General features: G+C 41.5%; 1 protein-coding gene across 1 annotated transcript in view; it reads right to left on the minus strand.

Annotated features, from left to right (window-relative positions):
- The window catches only part of RTEL1 (regulator of telomere elongation helicase 1), a 44471-nt gene continuing 20496 nt past the window's right edge, over positions 1 to 23975 (minus strand). Inside the window, exons 22-36 of the mRNA XM_058850825.1 lie at positions 23379 to 23456; positions 22053 to 22196; positions 21171 to 21286; positions 20197 to 20320; positions 18869 to 19022; positions 17175 to 17329; positions 15048 to 15143; positions 13711 to 13918; positions 12351 to 12488; positions 11514 to 11630; positions 9506 to 9748; positions 7905 to 8075; positions 6868 to 7053; positions 6254 to 6357; positions 1 to 1032 (exon numbers count right to left, since the gene is read on the minus strand). Of these exons, the coding sequence (XP_058706808.1) occupies positions 961 to 1032; positions 6254 to 6357; positions 6868 to 7053; positions 7905 to 8075; positions 9506 to 9748; positions 11514 to 11630; positions 12351 to 12488; positions 13711 to 13918; positions 15048 to 15143; positions 17175 to 17329; positions 18869 to 19022; positions 20197 to 20320; positions 21171 to 21286; positions 22053 to 22196; positions 23379 to 23456 (2106 nt within the window). The 3' untranslated portion in view covers positions 1 to 960. The remainder of the gene's footprint in view (positions 1033 to 6253; positions 6358 to 6867; positions 7054 to 7904; positions 8076 to 9505; positions 9749 to 11513; positions 11631 to 12350; positions 12489 to 13710; positions 13919 to 15047; positions 15144 to 17174; positions 17330 to 18868; positions 19023 to 20196; positions 20321 to 21170; positions 21287 to 22052; positions 22197 to 23378; positions 23457 to 23975) is intronic.

A 23975-nucleotide genomic window follows, 5' to 3' on the forward strand; every position in this document is an offset into this window, starting at 1 on the left:
CCCACTTGCTCCTACCAGGGCCATTAGGACTCAATAGCCAATATTTTTATATCTATTTTTTTTTCCTTTTTTTTAAATTAAAATCAAATAAAATGTAGGCAAAATGGTTTTATTTTACAGTCTAATTTACAGCAGCTACAGAAGATATAAAATAGATACAATTTTTTATATTAACCACTTATACCCACTACTCACAGAGAGTGGAAGTATTAAGGAATTTACTTTTAACCCATCTAACTTGATTAAAGGTTTAAAATAATTTAGTTCCTTCTTCTTCTTGGAAAACTAATCAGGTAACACAGGCACATGGAAATACCAGCACTAAGTGAAGAATAAAGCCTCCTTAGAAGCATGTTCCAAAAAAATCCCACCATGGTGGATGGAATCAGGCTTTGGGGTGCACAGCAGATGAGAGGGAGCTTCTGCTCACCCCCCACCAGTGGAATTTGCCTGTAAAAAATCATCCTTTCGGTATCTTCTGCTATTGGAGACAGTGGCTGCAGCCAAACCCCAAACAGTGAATGTGAATCACCTCTTCCAGGAACACCAGTGGGGAAGGGATGGGAAGTCTGGCCTCCTTAGCCAGCTCAGTTCCATTGCAGGATAATTCCTGGGGTTCTTCCATGATCTGGTATTACCTGAAGGACCCATAAATGACAGCTGCCTCCAGGATATAAAACTTCAGCCTAAGAGTGGCCACAGGAGTATTCAGAGGATAAAATAAGTAAAAAACTAAACTTTCTTAGTTCTAACAGAGGGCAATATTCTGTTTTGTCTCCTGCAGTGAGACCTTTCAGACTTGATCACCTTTGTCAGCACAATCTGTGCTGGTGCTCAGCTCATAATCCAGAGACAAGGATCACAGGGATTCAAAGGAATCTCCATCCTGCTCCTGCTCAGCAAGAGCCAGAGCACAGCCACTGCCTTCTGCCTCCTGCAGTGCCCTTTCTGTGTGCGGGATCACGACCAGAAGAAAACTTGGATTAATCGCTTCCTCTTCACATCATTGCAGCACTTGGGGCATTTCCTCACCTGTAGAAATCAATGGAAAAAACACAGGGAGAATGTATTTATTGTGGAGGAAATGCCATAAAGAGAAAGAGTTTTCATGTGGGCAAATAGTGACATAGGATAAGGGGCAATGGTTTTAAACTGAAATAGGGAAGAGTTAAATTAAATTTTAGGAAGAAATTCTTTAGTCACAGAGTGCTGAGAGGCCCTGGCACAGGTTGCCCAGAGAAGCTGTGGCTGCCCCAGCCCTGGAGGTGTTCAAGGCCAGGTTGGATGGGGCTTGGAGCAACCTGGGATAATGGAAGGCATCCCTGCTTATGGCAGGGGGTGGAACTGGATGAGCTCCAATGTCCCTTCCAGACCAAACCAGTCTGTGAATCTCTGATATTAAATATCTCTACCACACTTTGTCCAGTATGAACTACAAGCCACAGTAGCCATGTCCCTGAGACAGTATTTGCTGTTTGCAATCTCACTGTTACCTCACAGCCCCATTATTTCTTTGGTGCAGTAAAAAGGAGAGGAGGCTTTGTGGCATCATGCAAAGTGGCACCAGATTTTACAGCACTTGGCCCAGCTATGACACATCTGGAGGACTGAAATACAGGAATGAGGAGATGCAGAGCTGCAAGAGGAAGTACAGCTGCACTTGTGAGTAAAATCCTGTCAAGTGGCTGATGAGTTCCCTGAATTCCTGCTTCCTCTTGCACAGATGACAAGGAAATGTCTCCGAGCATACCCGGACATGGATGACACACGTGGGGTTTTGTAGGGAAACCAAGTACATTTAAATATAGCATCCCACATCTTTCTTGTTAGCAGCACAAGACATGAAGGCACTTGAGGCACCATTTCTTAACTCAGGTTTCAGTTTGCTGCTTCATTAATCATCAATTTTCAAGTCATTTGAATTGCAGATGATTCCCAGCTGTTCTTCTCATAGCTTGCAAATTACTGGCAAAACTGAACTGCTCTGTTTATTTCAAAAGGGAGATAGTAAAACTTTTTTTTCTAAATAATCTTTGGGAGAAGACTGCCAGCTCAGGAGGCCTAAAAAGATGGTCAGCTACATCAGTGGCACTGCACAGCATCCCCTGCAATGTGGGAGTTCATCACTAGAATCACAGACTGGTTTGGGCTGGAAGGGACATTAAAGCTCATCTTGTTCCAAACTCCTGCCACAGGCAGGGACACCTTCCACCACCCCAGGCTGCTCCAAGCCCTGTCCAACCTGGCCTTGGACACTTTCAGGCAGCCACAGCTTCTCTGGGCACCCTGTGCCAGGGCCTCACTACCCTCACAGGGAAGAATTCCTTCCCAATATCCCATCTAACTTCTGGCAGTGGGGAGCCACTGCAAGAAAAGATGCAGACTGCAAAGTAGGCTCAGGCAGTAGGACTTTGGTTCTGGAGACATTAACTGAAGTATCATAAATAGAAGGGGAGAGGAAAACTCACTTTATCTCCCAACAGCCAGTGCTTTGCCAAAGGCAATTTTAACTTTAACATTTAATTATGAAATCTTCAACTATTTGCCCACATTACAGATAGTCCAAATGAGAATAACTTAGTCTTCCTGGAAGACCTGCATGAATAAACAATGCATTTAAACACTGGGAAGCAGCAACAGAACCTCTGGAGAGAAAACCACACCCCAAAGCAACATATTCTGGTCCAGTCTCTGCAAGGCTTCCCCTAACACACTGAATCACCCAACATGCTCCAGCACAAATCCCCCTAATCCCCCTCTACCTGCAGGGAATTCTGTCTGCTCCACTCCTCCAAAAGCTTCTACAAGCTTCCAAAATTATTCACCACCTCTCCCCACCACTCTTTTGCTAATATAACAAATAGAACAAGATTTTGATTTGCAAACTCCTCGCTGTGAGTGACACTCTGAGTCACTTCCTTGGTGGGACAATACGCACCAAAGGGCTTTTGAGCTGAAAAAACAGTGAGTAAATTATTAGGAAAGAAAAACAGGAGTTTTAAATGCAGCCCTGTCAGAGGTGACAAAGCCCAGCCCCATCTGATCAGAGTTCAGAGCTCGGACATGGTTGCTCATTTCCTGCTGGTGAAGCTGCCCCTATGCCAAACACATGGATAACCTCCCCAGGCATGAGTGGGAATGGGGATGGATGTGGCAGGACACGGCTTCTCTGGGGCTGGTTTCAGAGAAACACAGGATAATCTTCCTGTTTGTAATCCTGTGCTTCCCTCCCAGCTGCATGACCAGCACAGCTCTGCCTCATCACTGGAGAAGCCTCTCTGCATCAGCCCAAGTCATATCCTAAACTACAAGGGGATAGGGGAAGTTTGGACAATAGGAGGAATTTCTCCATGGAAAAGGTAGTAAAGCACTGGAACAGGCTGCCCAGGGAAGTGGAGTCACCAACCCTGGGAGTGTTCAAAAAAGATGTGGCTGTGGCACCTCAGTGGTTCCAAGGTGAACACAGTGGTGCTGCTGGGTTGATGGTATTTAAGGTGTCTCCCAACACTAATGATTCTATGAGTCTGTATTGTTTTCTTTAACCAAGCAATCACCTGAATCACATCATGAGCCACTTAACACTCCTGTACAGCAAGAACATTAATCACTACACAGGTATGTCTGGCATAAGTAAGATTATTCAGGTAAGTAAAAAATGTAGAAATCATTAGAAATCAAATTACCCATGACTCATTTCCTCAAACATGGTTTTGCATGGGATATCTAAATAGAAGAGAAAGAACACTTCCAAGTGGAAGAGACAGTGATCCTATAATCCAAGTGCACAGCATTGTAATATTAAAGAGCATTAGGGCCTCTCTAGGAAGCCTCTTCCAGTGTTTGACCACTCTCTTGGTATAGAAATGTCTCCTAATATCCAGCCTGAACCTCACTGATATAAGCTTTGGACAGCTCCCATGAATCCTGACATTAAATCCAGGGAGAAGAGCTCAGCACCTCCCTGTGTCCCCTCCTCAGGAAGCTGCAAAGATCCACTAGCTCACCCCTCAGCCTCCTTTCTCTGAACCAAACCCAGAGTCCTCAGCCACCCCTCCCAGGAGCATCCAGCCCTTCCCCTCCTCTGGACACTCTTAAGTACCTGAACCTGAAACACAATCTAGTCTGGCAGGTCAGACTATTTTAATCTCTGGTCTGAGAAATGTACAATTAGCTAAAGGAGTGATTAATAAAAAATTAGGCTGACCAAGTTTATTATCTATGAGCTCCGAAAACACACATTAACTTGAGGATTAAGAAGAAACCCAGACCATAAAATGACCAATTTCAAGACAAAAACCAGAACAGGGCAGTACAATTGCTCAATACACAACATTTCTAATTTTGTGATTCTTCAACTAATGAAATAACAAGTTTCATCTTACTGGTAAAAGGAGCAAATTTTTCCCCCTTTGTAAGGTCAATATTTATTGGCTGAGATAACATAACCATACTGTGGGATGCTGAAATTCTTGCCTAACCAAAAAAAACTCCCCAGGGACCTCATTCAGTCCTTAATCAACTCAAGTCTCAAATGGCAAAGATTATGAACATATGCTTGTAAAATTCTTGACGTGACTTTGCTGGAGACCTTTCTGCAGTGGAGGATGCTGCCTGTCTGATTTTCATCCCCTTTACACTTCAGCACAAAAATTACATATTCCACAGGAAATTTGACTGTCCCATCTGCAGCAAACATGAGATGTCTTTCTTTGACTTTCTTATGTATGTTCTTTATAATCCAGTATTTTTGACATTTTTAAAGAAATACAGCAGAACAGACTGAGAAGGAGATTTAGTTGAACAGCTATTCTGAATCCCAGGAGATGTGTCTGAGACACCAGTCTGGACATCATGGAATGAATCAGAGGACACTATTGGGTTAATCATAGGGCTGAAGCAGCTCTGCTCTGGAGCCAGGCTGGGAGGAGCTTTGGACAAGGGCCTGGAGTGACAGGACAAGGGGGAACAGCCTAAATGGAGAGCAGATATGGGATATTGGGAAGAAGTTCTTCCCTGTGAGGATGGTGAGGCCCTGGCACAGGTTCTCCAGGGAAGCTGTGGCTGCCCCATCCCTGGAAGTGTCCAAGGCGAGGTTGGACAGGGCTTGGAGCAACCTGGGATAGTGGAAGGTGTCCCTGCCCATGGCAGGGGGTTGGAATGAGATGAGCTCTAAGGTTCCTTTCAACCCAAATCACCCTGATCCTATGCTTATTCTATATTCCTCTTGGACCAACTTTGTCTTGGCTATTATATTTTATTTGGATGTCTGTCCAATGTTTTCTATGCTTAGCGGACAATTCAGTGTCTTTTTCCTGAGAAAAAGACCTTTCCCTGGAACTTGGAATAACCCATTATTTTGTACCTGCTTACAGATTGACAAGCTGAAGAAGTTTCTTTTCCTTCTGTACTGTTTTTGGATATTCCTGAGCTCCATTGATCAGCAGCCCTCTCATCACATATGGATGTTTAGAAATCCCTCAACTCTTGCATTATTCTGCTTTTGAAAGTCTTTTAACACCTGGCTGCTGAATCAAATGTTGGGTATGATGCTCCTAAATACAAACACCCTGGGACCAGCTACATCCTCTTACCTAAAGAACTTCAGCCACTAATTTACTCAGCTGGGAAAACCAACAGACAGGATGACAGAGGAGATCTTTGAGCAGGAACTCAGAATCACAGATTCACAGAATCATTTGGTTGGGAAAGACCCTAAAGGTCACAGAGTCTAATGGTTGACCCAGCAGTGCCAAATCCACCTCTGAGCTATGCCCTTAAGTGCCACATCTACACATCATAAATCCATCCAGGAATGGTGACTCAACCACTTCCCTGGGCAGCCTGTTCCTTGTTTGACTCGTTCTTGTGACAGAGCTTTACAGTAGGATTTTGATGGGGAAAATTATGAAACTGAGAAAGTAAAAAAATTTAAAATAAAGATTAAAATATTGAAAAAACAACACGGTTTTTCAAGTTGACCCCAAAGCTTGTTGCTTATGTAGTTTTAGACCAGAAAACACGTGGAGGCAGCTCAGAAAGATACAAAGGTGTAAAAGCCCAGCTTAGGGCAGAGATCTGCCTCCAATCATATTGCAAACCATGGGAAACAACGGATCAAGTGGTAAATCTTCCATTGGCATTTGGGTGCTCTTTCTGGAAACACAAGAATTTTGATTCCAGGCTTGTTCACATCATTCTCCTGAAATTCCCCAGCAGTTTTGGAAAAAAAAACCAAACCAATAAACAGGAGAACCTTTAAGAACTGCATCCAGCACGTTTTGCAGCAAGTGAAGTCACATAATGGGCATTTAAAAGGCACATCATCCTCGGATTTGCAGTTAGAGCAGTGGAATCTTCCTAGAACAGAGGGGAGGGTATGGAGAGGGGAAGAGAGAAAGAGAGGGAGGAAATGACTGAATTCCTCTAATCACCTGTGAAATTCTCATGTATCCACACTTCCAGTGCAGTCCAGAAAACAATGAGAATGAGTGTAATGAACTACCTCAACAGTGCCCTGCCACATTATTTCCTTCAAGTCACCTCACAGTCTCTTGGTGCTTCAGATCCCAGTAGGAACTCGGGTTACATCCTTCCTTTACAAGGAAGTTGTCAAGAAAAAAATCCCTAAAGTTCTCAGGAAACTACTACAGCATTGTGATGAAGACAATGAAGCACTTTGAGAGCACATGCACATGAGGTACAGAAAGTACAGATTCTACCCAGCAAACCACACCAACCACACTGCACCTGAGCAAATACGGGCAGGAACCAGTGGTTTCAGACACCATCAGTCTCAGTCTCATTTCTGTAATTTATCTTTATTCCCAAGTATTAGAAAACTACATCCCAAACCTCCCCTGTACCTACCATGCTCTGGTTCCATCTCTAGGGGAAAGATGGGCACAGCTCCAGAGTCTGTGGGTGCTCTCACATTACTGGTTTCTTTGGATGTTTCAGTCCTTGGCAACTCAAGTTCACTTTTCTGGCTAAAGCAGAAGGAGGAAATCTTACTCTGAATTTTCTCCGGTGCCTTACTCTTAGAAGGGGCTGTGCCTGGGGAGAAAAATAGAAAACCAGTGTATAAACCTGTACCATGCAGATCAAACATTAAGACTCTGCAAAACACAGCCAACAGTAAATTCACTCAGTTGTCATTGTATAAGGAGAAAGACTAATTTGAAGAGATAGTTTTTATGCCATACTGCTTGGCAACAGATGCTTTTGGTAGATACTAACACACTAAATATTACTGAAAGAGACCCTTCCTATTGAAATAGTTCTATGGAAATTCTTCCTACAGAATGGGTCTTGATCCACTCCTGCTCCCATCCCAAATAAAAATTCTGCCTTCACCCTTAACACACTTCACCATTCAGTTTAAACATGGCAGAACTAGAACTAATTTCTCTCTTACTTCCTTGTACTTCCTCATGTTACCTTTTATCTTACTCCTGTTTGAGTTTTTTTTAACCTAATGTAAAGATAACCAATGGCTTTGATTCTCCTTGACAGGCCTCAGGCAGGGAGGCCCTAGCCCAGGAGAGGGACTTTTCACAGGGGTGGGGAGTGATAGGACAAGGGCAAATGGCCTTAAACTAAAGGAGAGCAGGTTTAGATTAGAGATTAGGGAGAAATTTCCCCCTGTGAGGGTGGTGAGGCCCTGAAACAGGTTTCCCAGGGAAGCTGTGGCTGCCCCATCCCTGGAAGTGTCCAAGGCCAGGCTGGACAGGGCTTGGAGCAACCTGAGATGGTGGAAAGTGTCCCTGCCCATGGCAGGGGATGGAATTGGATGAGCTTTAATGTCTCTTCCAACTCAAGCCAGTCTGTGATTCTAAGACTGTTGAGTCCTACCCATCATAATAATAAATAAGACTCTAAACTTCTGACAACTGTTCATTCCCTACCTTGTACATGGCTGATTCCTTTTGTGCATCTCTCCAAGCTCTGGGCTTTCCCCTCACTTTGCTCCAACTGTTGCAGATGCTTCTCTCCATCACCACAGACCATTCCAGTCAAATCCTTACACAGCTCTCTGAACTGCTCTTTGTGGTGAGGACGCACGAACATGTAAAACCCTGGCCAAAAGAAAATACAGTCAAATGCCCAGGAAAATCAATGACTGACCATGGAAGACTCCTTGCTTTGGAGGGGAGAAATTATTTGGAAGCTGAATAACATCAGTCAGATTCCTCAGAGTACCTTGACGCTTTTGTGACTTTTAAAATTATGGGGTTTTCCTTGCCAGAAGGCAGATGAGTATTTAGTACTGAAAATACTCTCCATTTATCTTGAAATTCTTCTGCTCTCTACAGCTCAGAATGAACACCTGCCCCAGCACTTCACCTGATGAGTGATCTGAGAACATCAGGTATGCACACAGTATCCAGAGAGACTCTCGGGAAGGAAATTTCTCGTTACTGTTTGGTCAACAAGGATTCACAGTACACATACAGAACTTCTGAAAAAACCCGATTATGACTTGCTGCCAAGCACAGACAATTCTACCACCAAGTCCTCTGAGGTCAAAACATTTGCTGAGTAGAGCCAGTGACTGTGAAAGAGTGCTCAGTGGGAGATTATGACTTACGGTGTCACTCAGCTCATTTTCCTCCCATTCTTCACTTTGCCAAGACTAATCTAATCAGTTAACACAACAGAAAAAGGGTATTATCTCACAATTTGCAGACTACGGTATCTATTCAAGGCCAGTGGAATATTTATTGTTATCTGCTAAAGATAACAAACAAAATTTCACCAGCACTTCCCAGCATACACTGAATGCATAATTTCCAGCAGAAGTTACCCCAGAGACATGGGAGAAGGTGGAACTGAGAAGTCACATCACACAAGATACCACCATTGAGGCAATCAGGATCAGCATATAATGCCTCTTCTTCCTCTTTTAAACAATTAAGTCCAATTTCAAATTTTAAAAACCTGTAGCTCCCTCAATCCTTCCATTGCTAAACCCATGAAAGGAAAATAAAGCAAAACAAACCACTTCTGAGAAAATAAATGATGACACAGTTCCAGAAATATTTTCAGCTGAAGCTCTGTAGAAGAACAGTAAATCAAAAACCTGACTGCTTATCCTGAAACCTGGAAGTGATCTAAGAACTCAGCACCAGTATAACAATCATTGGTCATGGGAATAAAATTGGGTTAGCTCAATAGTGAGCACTGTCCTTTCTAAAGAGCAGTTGTAGTAATTGAGGATAAAAAACAGTCATGGAAACATCTGACTGAAGTTAGCTGGGGTGAAGGTTAGGACTGGAATTACTGAGGTCTTGTGTAATGTTTTTAATGGATAATTTCTAGCTGAACAGAGATAACATTTTATAACTTGACATTTTTTGCTCTCTCAATGTCATTCATTGAACACATTGTTCCTGCCACTCCATTGATCTGGGCAGCTAAACCAAAAGGTGAGACCTCACATGAGATCACAGCACCCACAATTTCCTTTCAAATAAACAAGAGTGATTTTTAAAAAAACCACCCTTACTTTCTAGGAGATGAAAGTCCTGTGGCCTCTCGGTGGTGAGGGCTGCTATCACCGACACCATCGCATCGTAATTATCCGTCTTCTTGTAAGCCACCAGAGCCTCGTAGAACTGGCTGTAGCTGCTTTTGTCCAGAGCCCTCTGCACATCACTGAGATAGGCAGTCCTGAGGGCCTGGTGATGCTCTCTCCTGCAGCCTGGAGCCTTTTCAGCCTCTTTCCTTGGAGCTGTACTGGAATTCTGCCCTGAGAGACACAGAATTGTGTGAGCAGGGCTTGAGGAACAGAGACAAACAGGTCACTCCATCATATCCATTTCTCATGCCATTTGAAGGGAATTCATGAACTACTTTGAAGTGGTGAAGCCAACCCCACTGCCCAGCCATGCACCTCCCTGTGGCATGGCCAGACCTGCTCCTGGAAACAGCAACAGAGCAAAATTATTCTTTTAGCATCTTCTGAAGTTCCTTGAACATTTTAAATGGAGAAGTCCATCAGAAGGTCACTAGGGAATGAGGAAAAGGGGCATGGAGGTCAGGAGTAAATCAGGTTTTGTGATCCACTGAAGGAGTAAAAACATCTTAAACAGATGGGTTAACCAACTCTGCTGGCCTGAAATGGGCAATTTTAAAGTGCAGATTTCTCACCCCTTAACAATAAGGGCAGACATGGGGTGGGGTAGGTTTTTCCCAACAGGAAAACAATGTCCAAAAATACCATCTAACTCGAAACAACAATCAAGAGAGCACAAGAGCAATGTAGGAGGTCTGCAAAAGGTAGGAGCATTCTCCTAAATGCCAAGTGAACTTCATTTACAGTACAATTCTCTGATTTCTGGTATGTTTTAGAGAAAAAAGTTCTGGTTTGCATATCACAGGCACGCAAATATGGATGAAGGATATGGAAAGAAACTGATTTAAATTAACCTGCCATATCTTTTGGTATCTGGATCTTTATAAAACCTTTATTGTATGATAAAGATAATTAGGTTTCGAAACATAGGCTTCATTCAATTTGCTGGAAGGGAAAAAACTTGAGTGTGAATTTTATAACCAGTATTTATTGCATATCCTAGAACTTTCTTATATTTCCACAGAAGTATTCTCTTCTTAAGGAGTGAGGCACAGAAATAACACATCCATTTACTCCTATTATTTTCTCAATTACTTTTAGTGGAAACAACTTTCTGTGAAACCATTCGAATGGTTTCAGGACAAGATAATCACTAAAGATTCTGCTTTGTTCAACTATTCTCAAAATACAAAAGAAAACGGGAAAACAAATCAAAAGAAACAATATGGCTTCACACATGAAAAGCATTTAAAGCCTTCCAGGAAACTGGCTTGTTTTTTTAAATAAAGGATTAGTATTTGACTATTCTTTGTCCTCTAAAGAAAGATTTCTAAGCTGCACAATGATCCTACTCATTTCCTTGTGAGAAACACAAAAAATTCCCAGCTGTTCTCTGGAAAACCCATAATTAAATAATAAATGAGCCCATGAGTTTGAAGATAAATACTGGACAAAGTAAGATTAGAGGGATGCACACAGAGATTACGTTTACTAGTCTCTGTTTCTGCAGAAAAAACAGGCTGTCCACAGAGGGAGTGTACACATTAGATCAAGAACAAAATGAAACAGTTTCTTCACACCTGAATTCACACTGACGTAATCTTAACTCACACTCCTTAACTGGCTCCCTTTCATAGACTCTGGACAAACAGGAAGCCCAGCAGACCTGTGCTCAAACACCCACTTTTCCCAGCTCAGTCTTTAGTACAAATGTCTGGCTTCAGCTGGTTTCTTCCACATCCACCTTGATTTAATTTATTGACTTTTGTGTTTCGTTTTGCACAATCCTTGTTGAAGATTCTGAATTACCAACCCTCCCACCTACAGAGTGAGCCACTGTGTTAGGTGAGCACAAAGAACATTGGTTTGCCCCAGGAGAACTTCCAGTCAGTGATGAAATAAAACAATAGACTGGGTTTTTACTGAACATGGAGGGTACCTGCACTATTCAGTCCTGCTGCCAAGTGGGATCCCCCTTGGTTCAGGTGGAGCCCAGGGTTCAGCTGAGCACACGAGGCCTTGGAGAATGTACTTTTCTGCTGGCTCTGCTTTTCTTCTGTTAAATGAAATCAGTCCATTAACAGTGAATTTAGGGAAAAATGAACATGGATAAAGCATTTCAAAGTATGCCATCCTATGCTGAAAACATCTGAGCAACCCAGGGAAGCTGGGGCTACCCCATCCCTGGAAGTGTCCAAGGCCAGGATGGACAGGGTTTGGAGCAGCCTGGGATAGTGGAAGGTGTCCCTGCCCATGGCAGGGGGTTGGAACTGGATGAGTTTTAAGGTCCCTTTCAACCCAAACCAGTCTGAGATTCCACACAGATTTATTTCTCTGATGATGAGCTAACATCCCACTTTTTCAGAACTTTACTGCTCCAGGATTTCACAGATTTCACAAGTTCTGCGAGAACACAATCACCCTCTATTCACAATTCTGGTGGCACTATGTGGGCAGCAAAGAAGACACACATAAGGTTGCTTAATTCCCCAGACTAAATATTTTAAGCAGATCAGTAAAATCCTCTTTCAAAACAAAATGACATCATTATTAACTCTGCAGTCACCATTGCTCAGGCATCTGCACAGCACAAGGAAAGGCAAGAGGAGAGCAGAGACTTAGCTCAGTGTTGGTTAAATTACCAACCAAAGTTGGTTAAATTACAACCAAAAAATGAACTTCCTTGCATTGCTACACATCAGACACATCCTGCTCTACGACTGGGTGAACAAGGACATTTGTCCTTCAAATGATACAACTGAACCAAGCTCCTCACCCATTCTCCTGGCCAGGATCTCCCTCTCCTCCCGAGGGAGGCTGTGCTCAGGTTTGTAGCCACAGCCCACTCCAGTCAGATTGCAGCACGCTTCATCAAACTGCTTTTTATGCTGGGGTCGAACAAACTGGTAAAAATCTTGCATCAGAGAGAGGGAAAATGGGGGAAAAAAAGAAAGAAAGAAAAAAATCAATCCACAACAGTCCATAAATGCTACCAAAACCTACAGCAGCAGGATTTCAAGGTTAGACAAAAAGGTGCAACTAAATAAATCTAAATTTAAAATCTAATTTAAATTTAAATCTAATTTAAATCTAATTTTTTAAATCTAATATTTATATAATAAGCACACTTACAAATGACACAAAGGGCAGCTATCATGAAAACATTGAGCATATTATCACTAGTGGGTAAAAACTCATCTTTTTCACTGTAAATATAAAGCAATTCAGTGAAACAGGCCTTGAGGTGTCCCATAAACCATGAGATCCAAGTAACTGCTCAGCTGATACTTTAAATAACTGATAAACTGTAAAATTTACACCTCATGTTACTTGCTTACCACAAAATGTTGGCCAACCAGAACCCTAAACATCAAATCAACTTTAGGTTACAGTTGCGTGACAGTTTTCAAAACTAGATTTGACCTTGATTTGATGATAAAATATTTTCTTATTTATGTAGATCATAGCAAATTGGGAAACCAAGTGATTGAGCTTCACATTCTTTAACCTTAGAATTTCCCTGAAACAATTTACAAGATGCATAACTACACATTTATTATTTCAGTTGATGAAAAAGTCACAGAAAAATCAGTCCATTTGTTCTGAAGCTGAGAGGGAAATGAAAAATTACTCAGAAAATACTGTTAAACTAGAAGATGTCTTGGTGGAAATTCAGTTCCTGGCAGTACAGTTGTGAAAAGGCAATTAAAAATCCAAACTAATGCAGTAACTATCCATATTTACCCAGACCCTTTGTTTTATACTCAATTATTTTAACAGAAAACTTCTCTGTATATTCTATTTCTTTACTACTTTAGCACTGAATCCTTATAAAGGCATCTCTCCAAATCACACAACCACATCCTAGACCTGCTAAATTACCAGGAATAGGTCACTGTACTTTTAGACAAAGTTTAAAATAACAGAAACTTCCATGGAATATGGTTTTCTTCAAGTCAAGATGTGACCTAACACATAATTAGATTTATGAGATTCTTTGTTTTCTGGGGATATAAAGTAATGAATCATCCCTAATCAAGCTTCATATCTAAAACACTTCTGAAGTACCCAAGCCTGTTTAAAAGACAAAAGTCACTTCTACAAATACACTAAATATACAAATCCTTTTAATGTACCTCGCAGCAAGACGTGCTTTTTTTCATCCTCTAGGAAGAGGGAGCTCATTTGGGACAGCATGGTATGGAAGTCATCTGTCTTCTTGTACTGCTGCAGAGCCTTGGAGAAGAGCTCGTAGTTCTGCTGGCTCAGGGTGTCCTTCACCGTGGCGATGTAAAACGTCGCCCGCGCCTTCTTGGGCTCCACCTGCTCTGCTCTCCGCTCCTGCTGCAAGGCAGGAAAGGCTCCTCAGTAAAAAGCAGCACTCGAGGAGTTACTTTTCTGAGTTACTGGAGTTACTTTCAGGTGGAAGCAATATGTTTACAATTCCTACGGTACACAGGATAATGAAAGCAATCATAGACTCGCTGAGGTTGGAAAAGGCCTCTAAGGTCATGCTGTCCAATGGCCCAGCCAGCAGCACCACCGTGATCACCACTAAACCACAAATGTTTTCACCTAACAGATTCTAGTTACAGCACTCACCCATGTAATCCACACATTATTCAACTTCCCCCTGACAAAATAGACAGATTCAGGAAAAATTCTTAGAGAAGGCAGCCAAGTATCATTGCACAATTCTATTCTTAGGAGGTTAATAAAATGACATTTATTCCAAAGCTGGGCGCTGAGCTGACTCATCGTGATGTCAGATAGCAACAAACTGCAAACACAACCTTCTGCGTGAACCTGTTCTCTTCCTTCTTTTGGATACTATCGGTTTCAGCATCAGTTTTGTTTGCCAGGTGCTTGGCAGATTGATAGACAGGGAACATCCAGTTAGGACAGCACCTTGGACAACTACTGGCACTCACATCACCCAGGAAATTCTCCTGAATTTACTGCGACTTAAGCAATTAGCTGCGTTATGAGTTAACTGGGTTTGGAGACAGGGCAAAACATAATGCACAGCTGTAAAGCTAACACACAACCATGACCCACCTCAGGGAAGTAGGATGTGATCCCTTACCCCAAACTGGTCAGTTCAACCATTTGAGGCTCTACCAGAGCAGCTGGACTTGCTGATCATTGTAGGTCCCTGCCAACCAAACTATCCCATTTTAAATGAAAATAATTGAAACCACCCCAGTCAAATTGCTCACAAAGCAATCAGTGTCAGAAAACAATTCTTTTTCACCTACCACCACTACTTGGACCTGTGCTTGATTTGGTCTGGGATGTCTGGATTTGAGAAAGAGCAGGACATATAGATTTCAGATGTGCACTGATGAATATTTACAATTTGGAGGAAAGAACCACACTTGTTCTGGCATCAGTCACCTGTCTGCCTGGAAATTTCCAATTCAAATTAAAGCAATCTTACAAAGGGGTGGCACAGACACAAGGAAACACATACTGTATTGCTGACTAGCTTTATTTTCTTCCTTCCTCCTTTCTGCTCATCTGTTAATCTCTTCTCATACTGAAGGGAAAGTGTGGACAGATGATGTGCCTGTGAAGATGAAAAGAAAGTAAGGTACAAAAAGTGCTTCTCAGAGTTATTGCCCATTTAATTTAAGTATTTCTAGCAGTAAAACTTGGTAACCCAGTTTGTGACACCATTCAAGAAAGTGAAACAAGTCAACCTAAATTATTGTGACAGAGCCTGGGCACATACCTGCTTCTAGAGGGCAGAAATTTACTGACAACTCACAGAGACCAAACCAGAAGAAATTAAGGACAAAGTTGGTCCTGAGGGTGCAAATTCCTGACTAAGCAAAGCTGGACTCACAGCAGACTGCTCCAGGGCAGCCTGAGAGTGCGCACAGACCTGTGTGTAACTGGTGGCTCACACTCCCCTTCACATTCCTGCCTGCAACTCCTGTAAGGGAGTTGTAAGGGCATGAAGGTATGTAAGGGAATGAAGAATTGGAATATAAGCAGCAAGTCAAATACTTATGATACATGCAGTAAGTCAGAAAAATGATCAAAACCATCTTCTTAGTCCTGTGTTATGTAAAGGCAGCACCTTGAAAAGCAAGATTCAGCAGAAATAAAGCTTGCTAGAGTTTTCATGAGGTGCAACTCACAAGGAAATCAGACTATGAGGAACTACTATTATTTAAATTGATTGAGAAATTATTACTTCTATTGTGAATTTTTGATGTGACAAAGCAAATTCTTTCAGACTAAGAGCAGCTAAACTTTTGTTATTTAGGGAACAAGAGTACAGTTTAACTTTGATAAAAGGAAAAATTATAACACAGACACTATGCTGGATGGTGAAGACAGGAAATGACACCAACCCCATCCTCAGTCCAAATTCAGTGCTCAGTGCCGGGCTCAGAGTGAAAGTTGGCTGCCTGAGAGCCACTGCCTGTCTCAGGACTACACTCACCAGACTGCTGGGGCCAGGTCACCAATTTGGGAGCAGCACAGGGTGACCTCAGAGCTCTCCACAAGCCTCAGACAAGCAGCAAAACCAAACACACAAACAGGAAGTGGACCTGAGCAACTGCCAAGCTGTTGGGTCTATCAGGTTACTTGACTCCAGGAAATGCTGAGCTCTGCCAAAAGCACTGCAGCTGTTAGGAATATTCTGTAGCTGAGTCCCTGGAAATGTGCCAGGCTTTCCAAAGAATAGGTTTTGGTGTCTGTCATGGCCACCCAACAGGTAACAGAGCCCATTTCCCACTTGGCTGCACACAAGTTAAATATTTGCTACCCTTTGTACATTCCCTCTGTTTTGTATGTGTCTCCATTCATGTCCTTGGGCCTACCCAGATATTCCCCAGATACTCCTACATTTACCCATTTTACCTCAGGCTTTGTTCCCCTAAGGAAAGTACTTAAGAATGCTGCAATAGGCATTGCTTTAGTCCATGGATGGGTCTGCAAGCCAGCAGTAAAATACTCCAGCAGGAATGGGAGCCAACCCCTCCAACTACTGCAAACAGAGATTTTGGGAAAGCAAGAAGACAGCCCAATCAATCACTGAGGTATCAAAAATACCAAACCAAGAGGAAAGAAAATTCACAGCACAGAAGCAGCTTTGTTGATCTTAATGTGATAGTGGATTTTTGATTCAGATAAAATATTCCACAAGTCAGCAACATTCTTTCTCTGGGGCAAATCAGAGACTTTCATCTGAAAATGCAATTTATAATCCATAAACCCCTTCCCAATCTTTTTTTAATTCAATATCTGGTCTCATACCAAGTGTTGACACAGACTCCACCCAGGACAAATTGTGTATTTACAAACCTCTTTTCTCTGAGAGCTCCTTGCTCCTCAGAAAGCGTGGTTAACTTCCAGGAGTCCTGGTTAGCAGCCTTAGAGCACAGAAGAAGCACCTACCTGTTGATCACCTACCTGAAAGTGGCAAGGAAAGCCTTTGATTAATTTCTTTATGAGAACTTGCAGTTAGTGGTGCTGATTACAGTGAGCTTTTCTTGAAAGAGGGTTGAGCTGATTCTCTTGATGCCAAAACCATTTGGCTTCAGAGCATGCAATTTTTACTTACAAGGAAGTATTTTGCCATTACCTTTTCCTCTCCTGGCAAATCAGTTTCCTCCTCTGCATCCTCACTGCTCTTCTCACTGCGCTCCAAGGCATCCAAGAGCCCAACACATTTTCTTCGGGGTGAGACAAATTCTTGTTCATATTCCACACATAGGCTGGGTGCTCCATCTCCATTTACTGCCATCACAGTAGAACACAGGAGACAAATTAACATACTACATTCTCTCCTGCATTTTTTTTTTTTAATTAAGGGATAGCTCCCCATCTTACAAAGCAATCCATAAATATGTGTTGGTGAATTATACAATCTTCCACCTCTTGCAAAAGTGCATTACTTAATTTAAGAAGAGGACTGCTTTTATACATCACTTCCAAAATTACTCAAGCATTTGTTACCACAACCTGGCAGATTGTTTTCAAACTTTTCCTTAAGTGAGGGTGACATTTAACCCCAAAAAGGCTTAGGATCAATGGGAAAAACTCCTACTGCAGCAGCTGTCTCTGTTCAATTATTTTAGATTTATGGACTTTCCCAGAACTCTGTTCCAGAGTTTTTAGAGATTTTGGTACAAAACATAATTTATTATTTTTAAACAGAGCAAGTTTTTTTAATGCCTACAATTCTTATAGTATCAATACCCATAAGTAACCAAGGTCCCAAATTACACATTCTCACTAATCAGAATCCATGTTTCAAACATAAGGATTTTGCTCGGTAAATAGGGTTAAATTAGTATCAGCTTGATATTTTTGTAAGGCATTACATTAAAATGAATTTCCACTCTTTGTGAAATTACTCCAACAGTCAGTTTCTAAGGAAAGTCACTATTTTGAGAAGAATGGGAATATATTATGATCACTGTGACTACAGGGGAGTTTAATGTCACAGCCTATGCAATGAAAATCTTTATTAAACAGGAAATGCAGCTTCTTCCCTTCACCTCCAGTCACACATTCCAGCCCATCCTTTGAGATGGATCTACCAGTCAAGTGTATGAGAGGTAAATAAACTGGTTCAGCAAAACTCAGCTGCTCACTCTGCAACTGCACAGAAGATCAAATCAAAGGAAGGAGCAAAAAGTGCACAGTTGGAAAGTGAGAGGGGGAAAAATAGTGGTGGCCAAAGTAATCCCTTTTAACAACAACCAGCAATCACACTGGCTGTTACCAATAGGCAAGGCTGCATAAAGGTAACAGCTGGCTTAAACATCTCACCCTCACCCATAACTGATTAGGAACCACAGCTTTAAACAAACTTTACTGCTCTGTTCCAAACCAGCAAGCAGTCTACAGTGCTGAAAGAATATCTGACATGAGAAATGCTTTGGCATTAGCTACCCACAACATTTTAAATATTGTTTTCTTCCCATATCTTTTCTGTTTTCTTAGACAGATGACTGAGTAAGAGTCATCTACACAACAGGATGGAAAGAGGACATATGGAAGCCAGTGCCAGGCAGAAAGAGACTTCCAGTTCTTATTTTCCAAACTATCTGTGATACTCCACAAAGAACTCCTCCTGTTCTGTGGGACACTTTTGCCGGCCCCATCTGCCACTTTTCTCTGCAATTGAAACAGTTTTCCCCCATTTTCTAATGCTTAACTATGTCCCTTCTGACCAGACTTTTACACATCTTTGAGCTCTCCTTGCTTTCTCCTCCTGTTTGTGGTTCAGCGTAAAACAAAAAGGTGTATCTGTGAGGACCCAAACATTACCTTTCCTTTTCCTCTTCAAACTTGGAACATGGTCATCCAAGTTTTTAGCTTTTTGCAGGGAGAGGATCTGCTCAGATGAAGTAGATGGTGCTGCACTGCTCTCACTTAGGGAACCAGTACGTCCAGGAGGGCACTGAGGCAGGGGTGGAGGCATCTGCAAGCAGTTTACAAGGTGTTACAATATGCAAAGGCCACTTTTCCACTCCATCTGTGACCAAAAATCTCAACAGCAATCAACAATCCAAAGACAGCAATCCAATCTCCTTTTCCTCAAATAAACCTTAGTAGCAAGGCTGTTACACACTCTGGGTTTATGGGCTTTTGAAAAAAGGATCAAACAGCTCCCAAGTGACACAGCTGAAGTGCAGTAAGCAGGCTTAACTCTAAGTGACCTGCTACCAGAACAAGGATCATGACCTGCTAAAGAACAATCACTTCCTAATGCTATTCCTGCAGGAACAGCTCCTTCTGATAAAGCACATCAGGTTGTGGTTTTGATTTACCATGAAACTCTCACTCATGATCAGAAAAGATCATCAAGTCCTGCAGCATCATCCATCTGTAACTAATTAGTCTGAACAACTTGTATTTGGCTAAAGCATCTTCCAGAAAGTTGTCCAAGTCTGTACAAGAAATTTTAAATGCTTGTTTTAATCTTAACCTCCATTTTGGGAGCCATTCTGGCTTCCAGCCCATTTCTTGCTATGACTTTCTCCAGTGAATTAGGAAGCCTTTTTACAATATTACTTTTTAAATTAAGGAACTATTACAGGCAACATCAGCTTCCTAATGCTAATAGAGAACCTGTTTTAGTAAAGATGATCCAGTAATGAACTGCAATAAGAACTGATGGTTTGTATTACTCTTACCAGTCAGCTACAATTTAAATTTTAGGGTATGATCCTCCCATACATATAACCTCTCCCTGACACAGAAAGCTTCTGGATGCCAATATCAGTTCCAGGATTTGCAGACTAGCCAATAAATACAAGTTTATTTAGGAGGAACTGGAAGAGGAAGTTTTTTTTGTGATCTAACCTAATGAGTTACCCATCGTAAGAACAACATCCTGTCCCAGATCACTCATGGAGAAAGATGAGGCATATCTCCTTCCAGTAAATCTTCCAGTGTTCAGAAGTGACAAGTGGCTCCATGTTGGGCAGGCTTGTGAGGAGCAGAGAGCTGAACTCAGTGATCCTTATGCATCCCCTCCAATTTGAGACCATCTGTGATTCTCTCACATCTCTCACCTAGCTTAGCATTCCCAGTTTCCAACACTATTCAGCAAAGTTGTTGTTTATTTTTGGGGTTCTTTTAAAGACACTTACAATTTCTTGAGCGACACGGAAGAAGAGGGAGACACTTCTGACCGCGTGTCCAAAGTTGTCATAAACGTTCACGTAGGGACGGACCCACGAAGGCAGCTTGCCTCTAACATCACCAGTTGTGAACCTGGGCAGGATGGGAAAACCTGAGAATTATTTGCCAAGTTGGGCTAAATTAATTAAACAAACCCCAGGTCATTCTCCAAAAGGACAAGAGAGGAGCAGCAACACAAATAAAGACATAAGAGTGCAGTAAATATAATGGGGTGATGCCTTCACTCAGGAGAAAAGAGCTTTGCTGATTCCATGTACTATCAATTAAACTCCTGTTGCCTATAATACACATATTATACTAATTAGCATTACAGAAATGGATAATAATGCAGTATAATGTTAATATAGGATATGACTATAAATAGCATTGTTTCAGTAATATAATCTGTCCTCATTTCCATTCTTTTTCTCTCTAAAAACACTGCAGTGCTGCTGACTGCCATCTCAAATGAAAGACGGAGAAAATGCAAGACCATAAGTTGTTGTCACATAATTTCCTGTGGTATTACAAACATGAATTCCAAAAATTGGTTTATTTTCCATTAAAATCATTAACCTCTTTCTGCAGCTCCAAGACTACATAGCTGGGAGCAGAAGATAACAATCCAGTTACTTTCCCAAAGTAGTACAATATTTATATAACCTGTTATATGAATTAATTTTATTATTATGAACTGCAGCCTTTTCCAAACAGCAACATCAGCACATTTATATTCAAAACACCAATGCCTATGTTGGGATATAAAGCTGTTGATGTTTTTGATGCCCCACCCCTGAAAGTGCTCAAGGCCAGGTTGGATGGGCCTTGGGGCAACCTGGTCTGGTGGAAGGTGCCTCTGCCATTGGCAGGGGGTTGGAAGAAGATGAGCTTTAAGGTTCCATCCAACCCAAAATATTGTGGGATTCAGGGAGGCAGGGTGTACCTGTGGTCACACAGGAAGATGGCCCCGTAGTCCTGGCGGTGCCTGATGACCCGGCCAATGGCCTGGTTGACAGCCCGGGACGCCTGCTGACTGTACCACTCACGCCCAGACAGATACTGCAAGAGGTAGGAGGAAGAATTAACATTATTTACCAGGTAAAATGTGTTCTCTGTGCCATACAGTCACTATTTTTTTCCTAAAGAAATAAGAAGTACAGAACAGATGTTTGATAGTATCACCCAGATGTAGTGACAAATCTCAAAGAGCTGAGGAAAACCAGACACAGGTGGATTCAAAAGTCACACCTGATTTACAGAACACAGAACACTCAAGTAGTGATGTCCAGCTGGAGAGGCTATTTCCTACAAGATACACTCAGAGCCTTCACAACAGACTCACCATATTCTTTAAGACCTGCAGAACAGACTAAAGTGGATCATTCATTCCTGTGCCTCAAGCAATAGAAAACCAAACTCAAACACCACAACACACACCACCACACTTCCAAAACAATAATTCCCAAAGCAGCCAGCATAGGCCATTCTTCCTGCCCACACTCTGGATGAAATACATCTCTCAGAATGAGAGATGGATAACATACATACAAAGATTTTGACTTAAACTTTAATTACATCCTTTTTTGGGGCCTATATTCAAGACTGTACCAGAATTTGGAACCTGCAATACTATTAAAAAAAGGTGTCTGTATTTGTGACAAATTCCCAAGCCTGTTTGCATTTTTGATATTCATGGTCCCATGAGGCTGAGACGATAACAAAACCCAAAACCCACTGGGACAAGAGGAAGAACCAATGACATGAACAAATTATATGAACTCTTGGTTGCATGAACAACCAAGAGTGAGAAGCTGCCCAGTCTTACCTGTGCACCTGCACCACTTCTCCTCATCTCATCCAGGAATTGCATCTTTAAAATGACTCTGGGCTCCATACGAGGGGGAAATGGAAGTCCAGTAATGATGACTCCTCGTCCATTTATGTCTGCAAAGTCCAATCCTTCACTGGCCTGCAGGGACAGAGTTTTCCATCATCAGCGGGGTTTGAAGTGACATTTCAGAGCAATTCCAAAATTGTTGTTTTTCTCCATTCAATTAATTCCCTGGCCAAGGGTAGTTTATCAATAGTTTCAATGAATAGTTTCAACAAGATTTTTTTTTTTTCTTTTATTACCAGGAGTTTAAACTTAGCTTTTTCCTCTGCCAAAGCAAGGCTCAGCCAACCCTGTTAATGGCTGTCCTGCTCCTGGGTAAGAACAGCTGTATTGAGAACGTGTCAACACTTTTGTTTAAACCTTTCACACCCTGAGTTGTTGACAAGAACAACAACATAGCAAACCTTCTCTGACAGTAAAAATTAACAGAATTATTTCTAAGCAATAACAGAAAGCCATCAGATTCACCAGACTATAGTGCCATGTTCAGCAGCTGTGCTGTTGACATTCCATCAAGTATTTATCACTCATGTCCCTTGTACACATTCATTGTGCTGGAAAATCACTTTGTGAAATTAATGAAGTAGAACAGACTAAAAAAATTAAGGAAAAAAAAGAGCTGTTCAGTTTTTCAGCTGAATCAATTCTCCAAATCTTAGCAATGAGACTTGAGAGAGCTATGTGTTTTCTTCACTTCAACAGCCTCCTTGGAGACTGGGACCAAAGTTTCAAAAGAAGTTGGATCTTCTCCTGGTACACAGTAAACAGCAGCAAAAAGACTCTAAGTGTAATTTCACAAATATTTCCACTGATAAACATAAGTCCATTTACCAGCACTGGAAGATGTAAAGGAAAGGCCATCAAATGTGTCCGGAGAACATCAAGTTAATGAAGCAAGCGTTTCAAAGCTAAGTGTTATGTTTGGTTTGCAGCAGTGTTGTTTTAACTTGTTTCATTACAGTTCTCCAGAAGAGCTGTTCTCATTTAATGGGTCATGTTTTCAGTGAGCAGCCAACATGAAATGCAAGTATGATGCTCATCCACTTCAGAGAAATCAAAATGTGTCCCTTTAATAAAAACAGCAGTACATCACACAGAAATGTGACCTAATTTTGAAAAAGTTTCAGAGCACTTGTTTTTTTCCCCACATACACTTAGAGTCAAATAACAGAAACGTATTGAAATCGAAAATGAAGGGTTTTTTTCTGTAAATTATACAATCTGATCTCAGATGAAACAAATACTCAGTTACCTTACCTTGCCCCGACACACTGCCAAAAATGCAGCTCCATTGGACTTAGGACAGGTGACTTTATCATAGTAGGCATCAATAACCTAAAATATGTAAGTTTAAGAAGATGAAAGGTGTTATCCTGTACTAACTAAATTTGAGTTGTACACTAAGATATAAATTGTGATTAATTTGGCTTAGTATAATTGTCTTTACTTTTAAATAACTGCAAATGTGAGAAGCCATTTTCTTAGCAAAATCCTTATACCACTGTGAAATCCAGAACACATCTGGGTAAGCATAAAAAAATTCAGATACTTCTGATGAGAAGATGGACCATCCTGTGTTTCTGCAGATCCTTAAGTAAAAGAGGCAAATCAGGAAAGCAATTCTCAGATATTAATTATTCTAAGAAGCAAACAGAATATAAATAAATATACTATAAATAATCAGGATGACACTGCACAATTCTCCAACATCCAAAGCAGGATAAGCTGGGAGGAAAAGTCCTACAGAACGTTCACAAATGCTGACTACTGAAATGACAGCTTTCCACCAGTTCAGTTACTCAGCACTTGTGTGTGTTAGCTGCTGTTACATCACCAGATTTATCTGAAGACTGA

This window comes from Poecile atricapillus, chromosome 15, assembly GCF_030490865.1.
Source record: "Poecile atricapillus isolate bPoeAtr1 chromosome 15, bPoeAtr1.hap1, whole genome shotgun sequence".
Lineage (NCBI taxonomy): Eukaryota > Metazoa > Chordata > Aves > Passeriformes > Paridae > Poecile > Poecile atricapillus.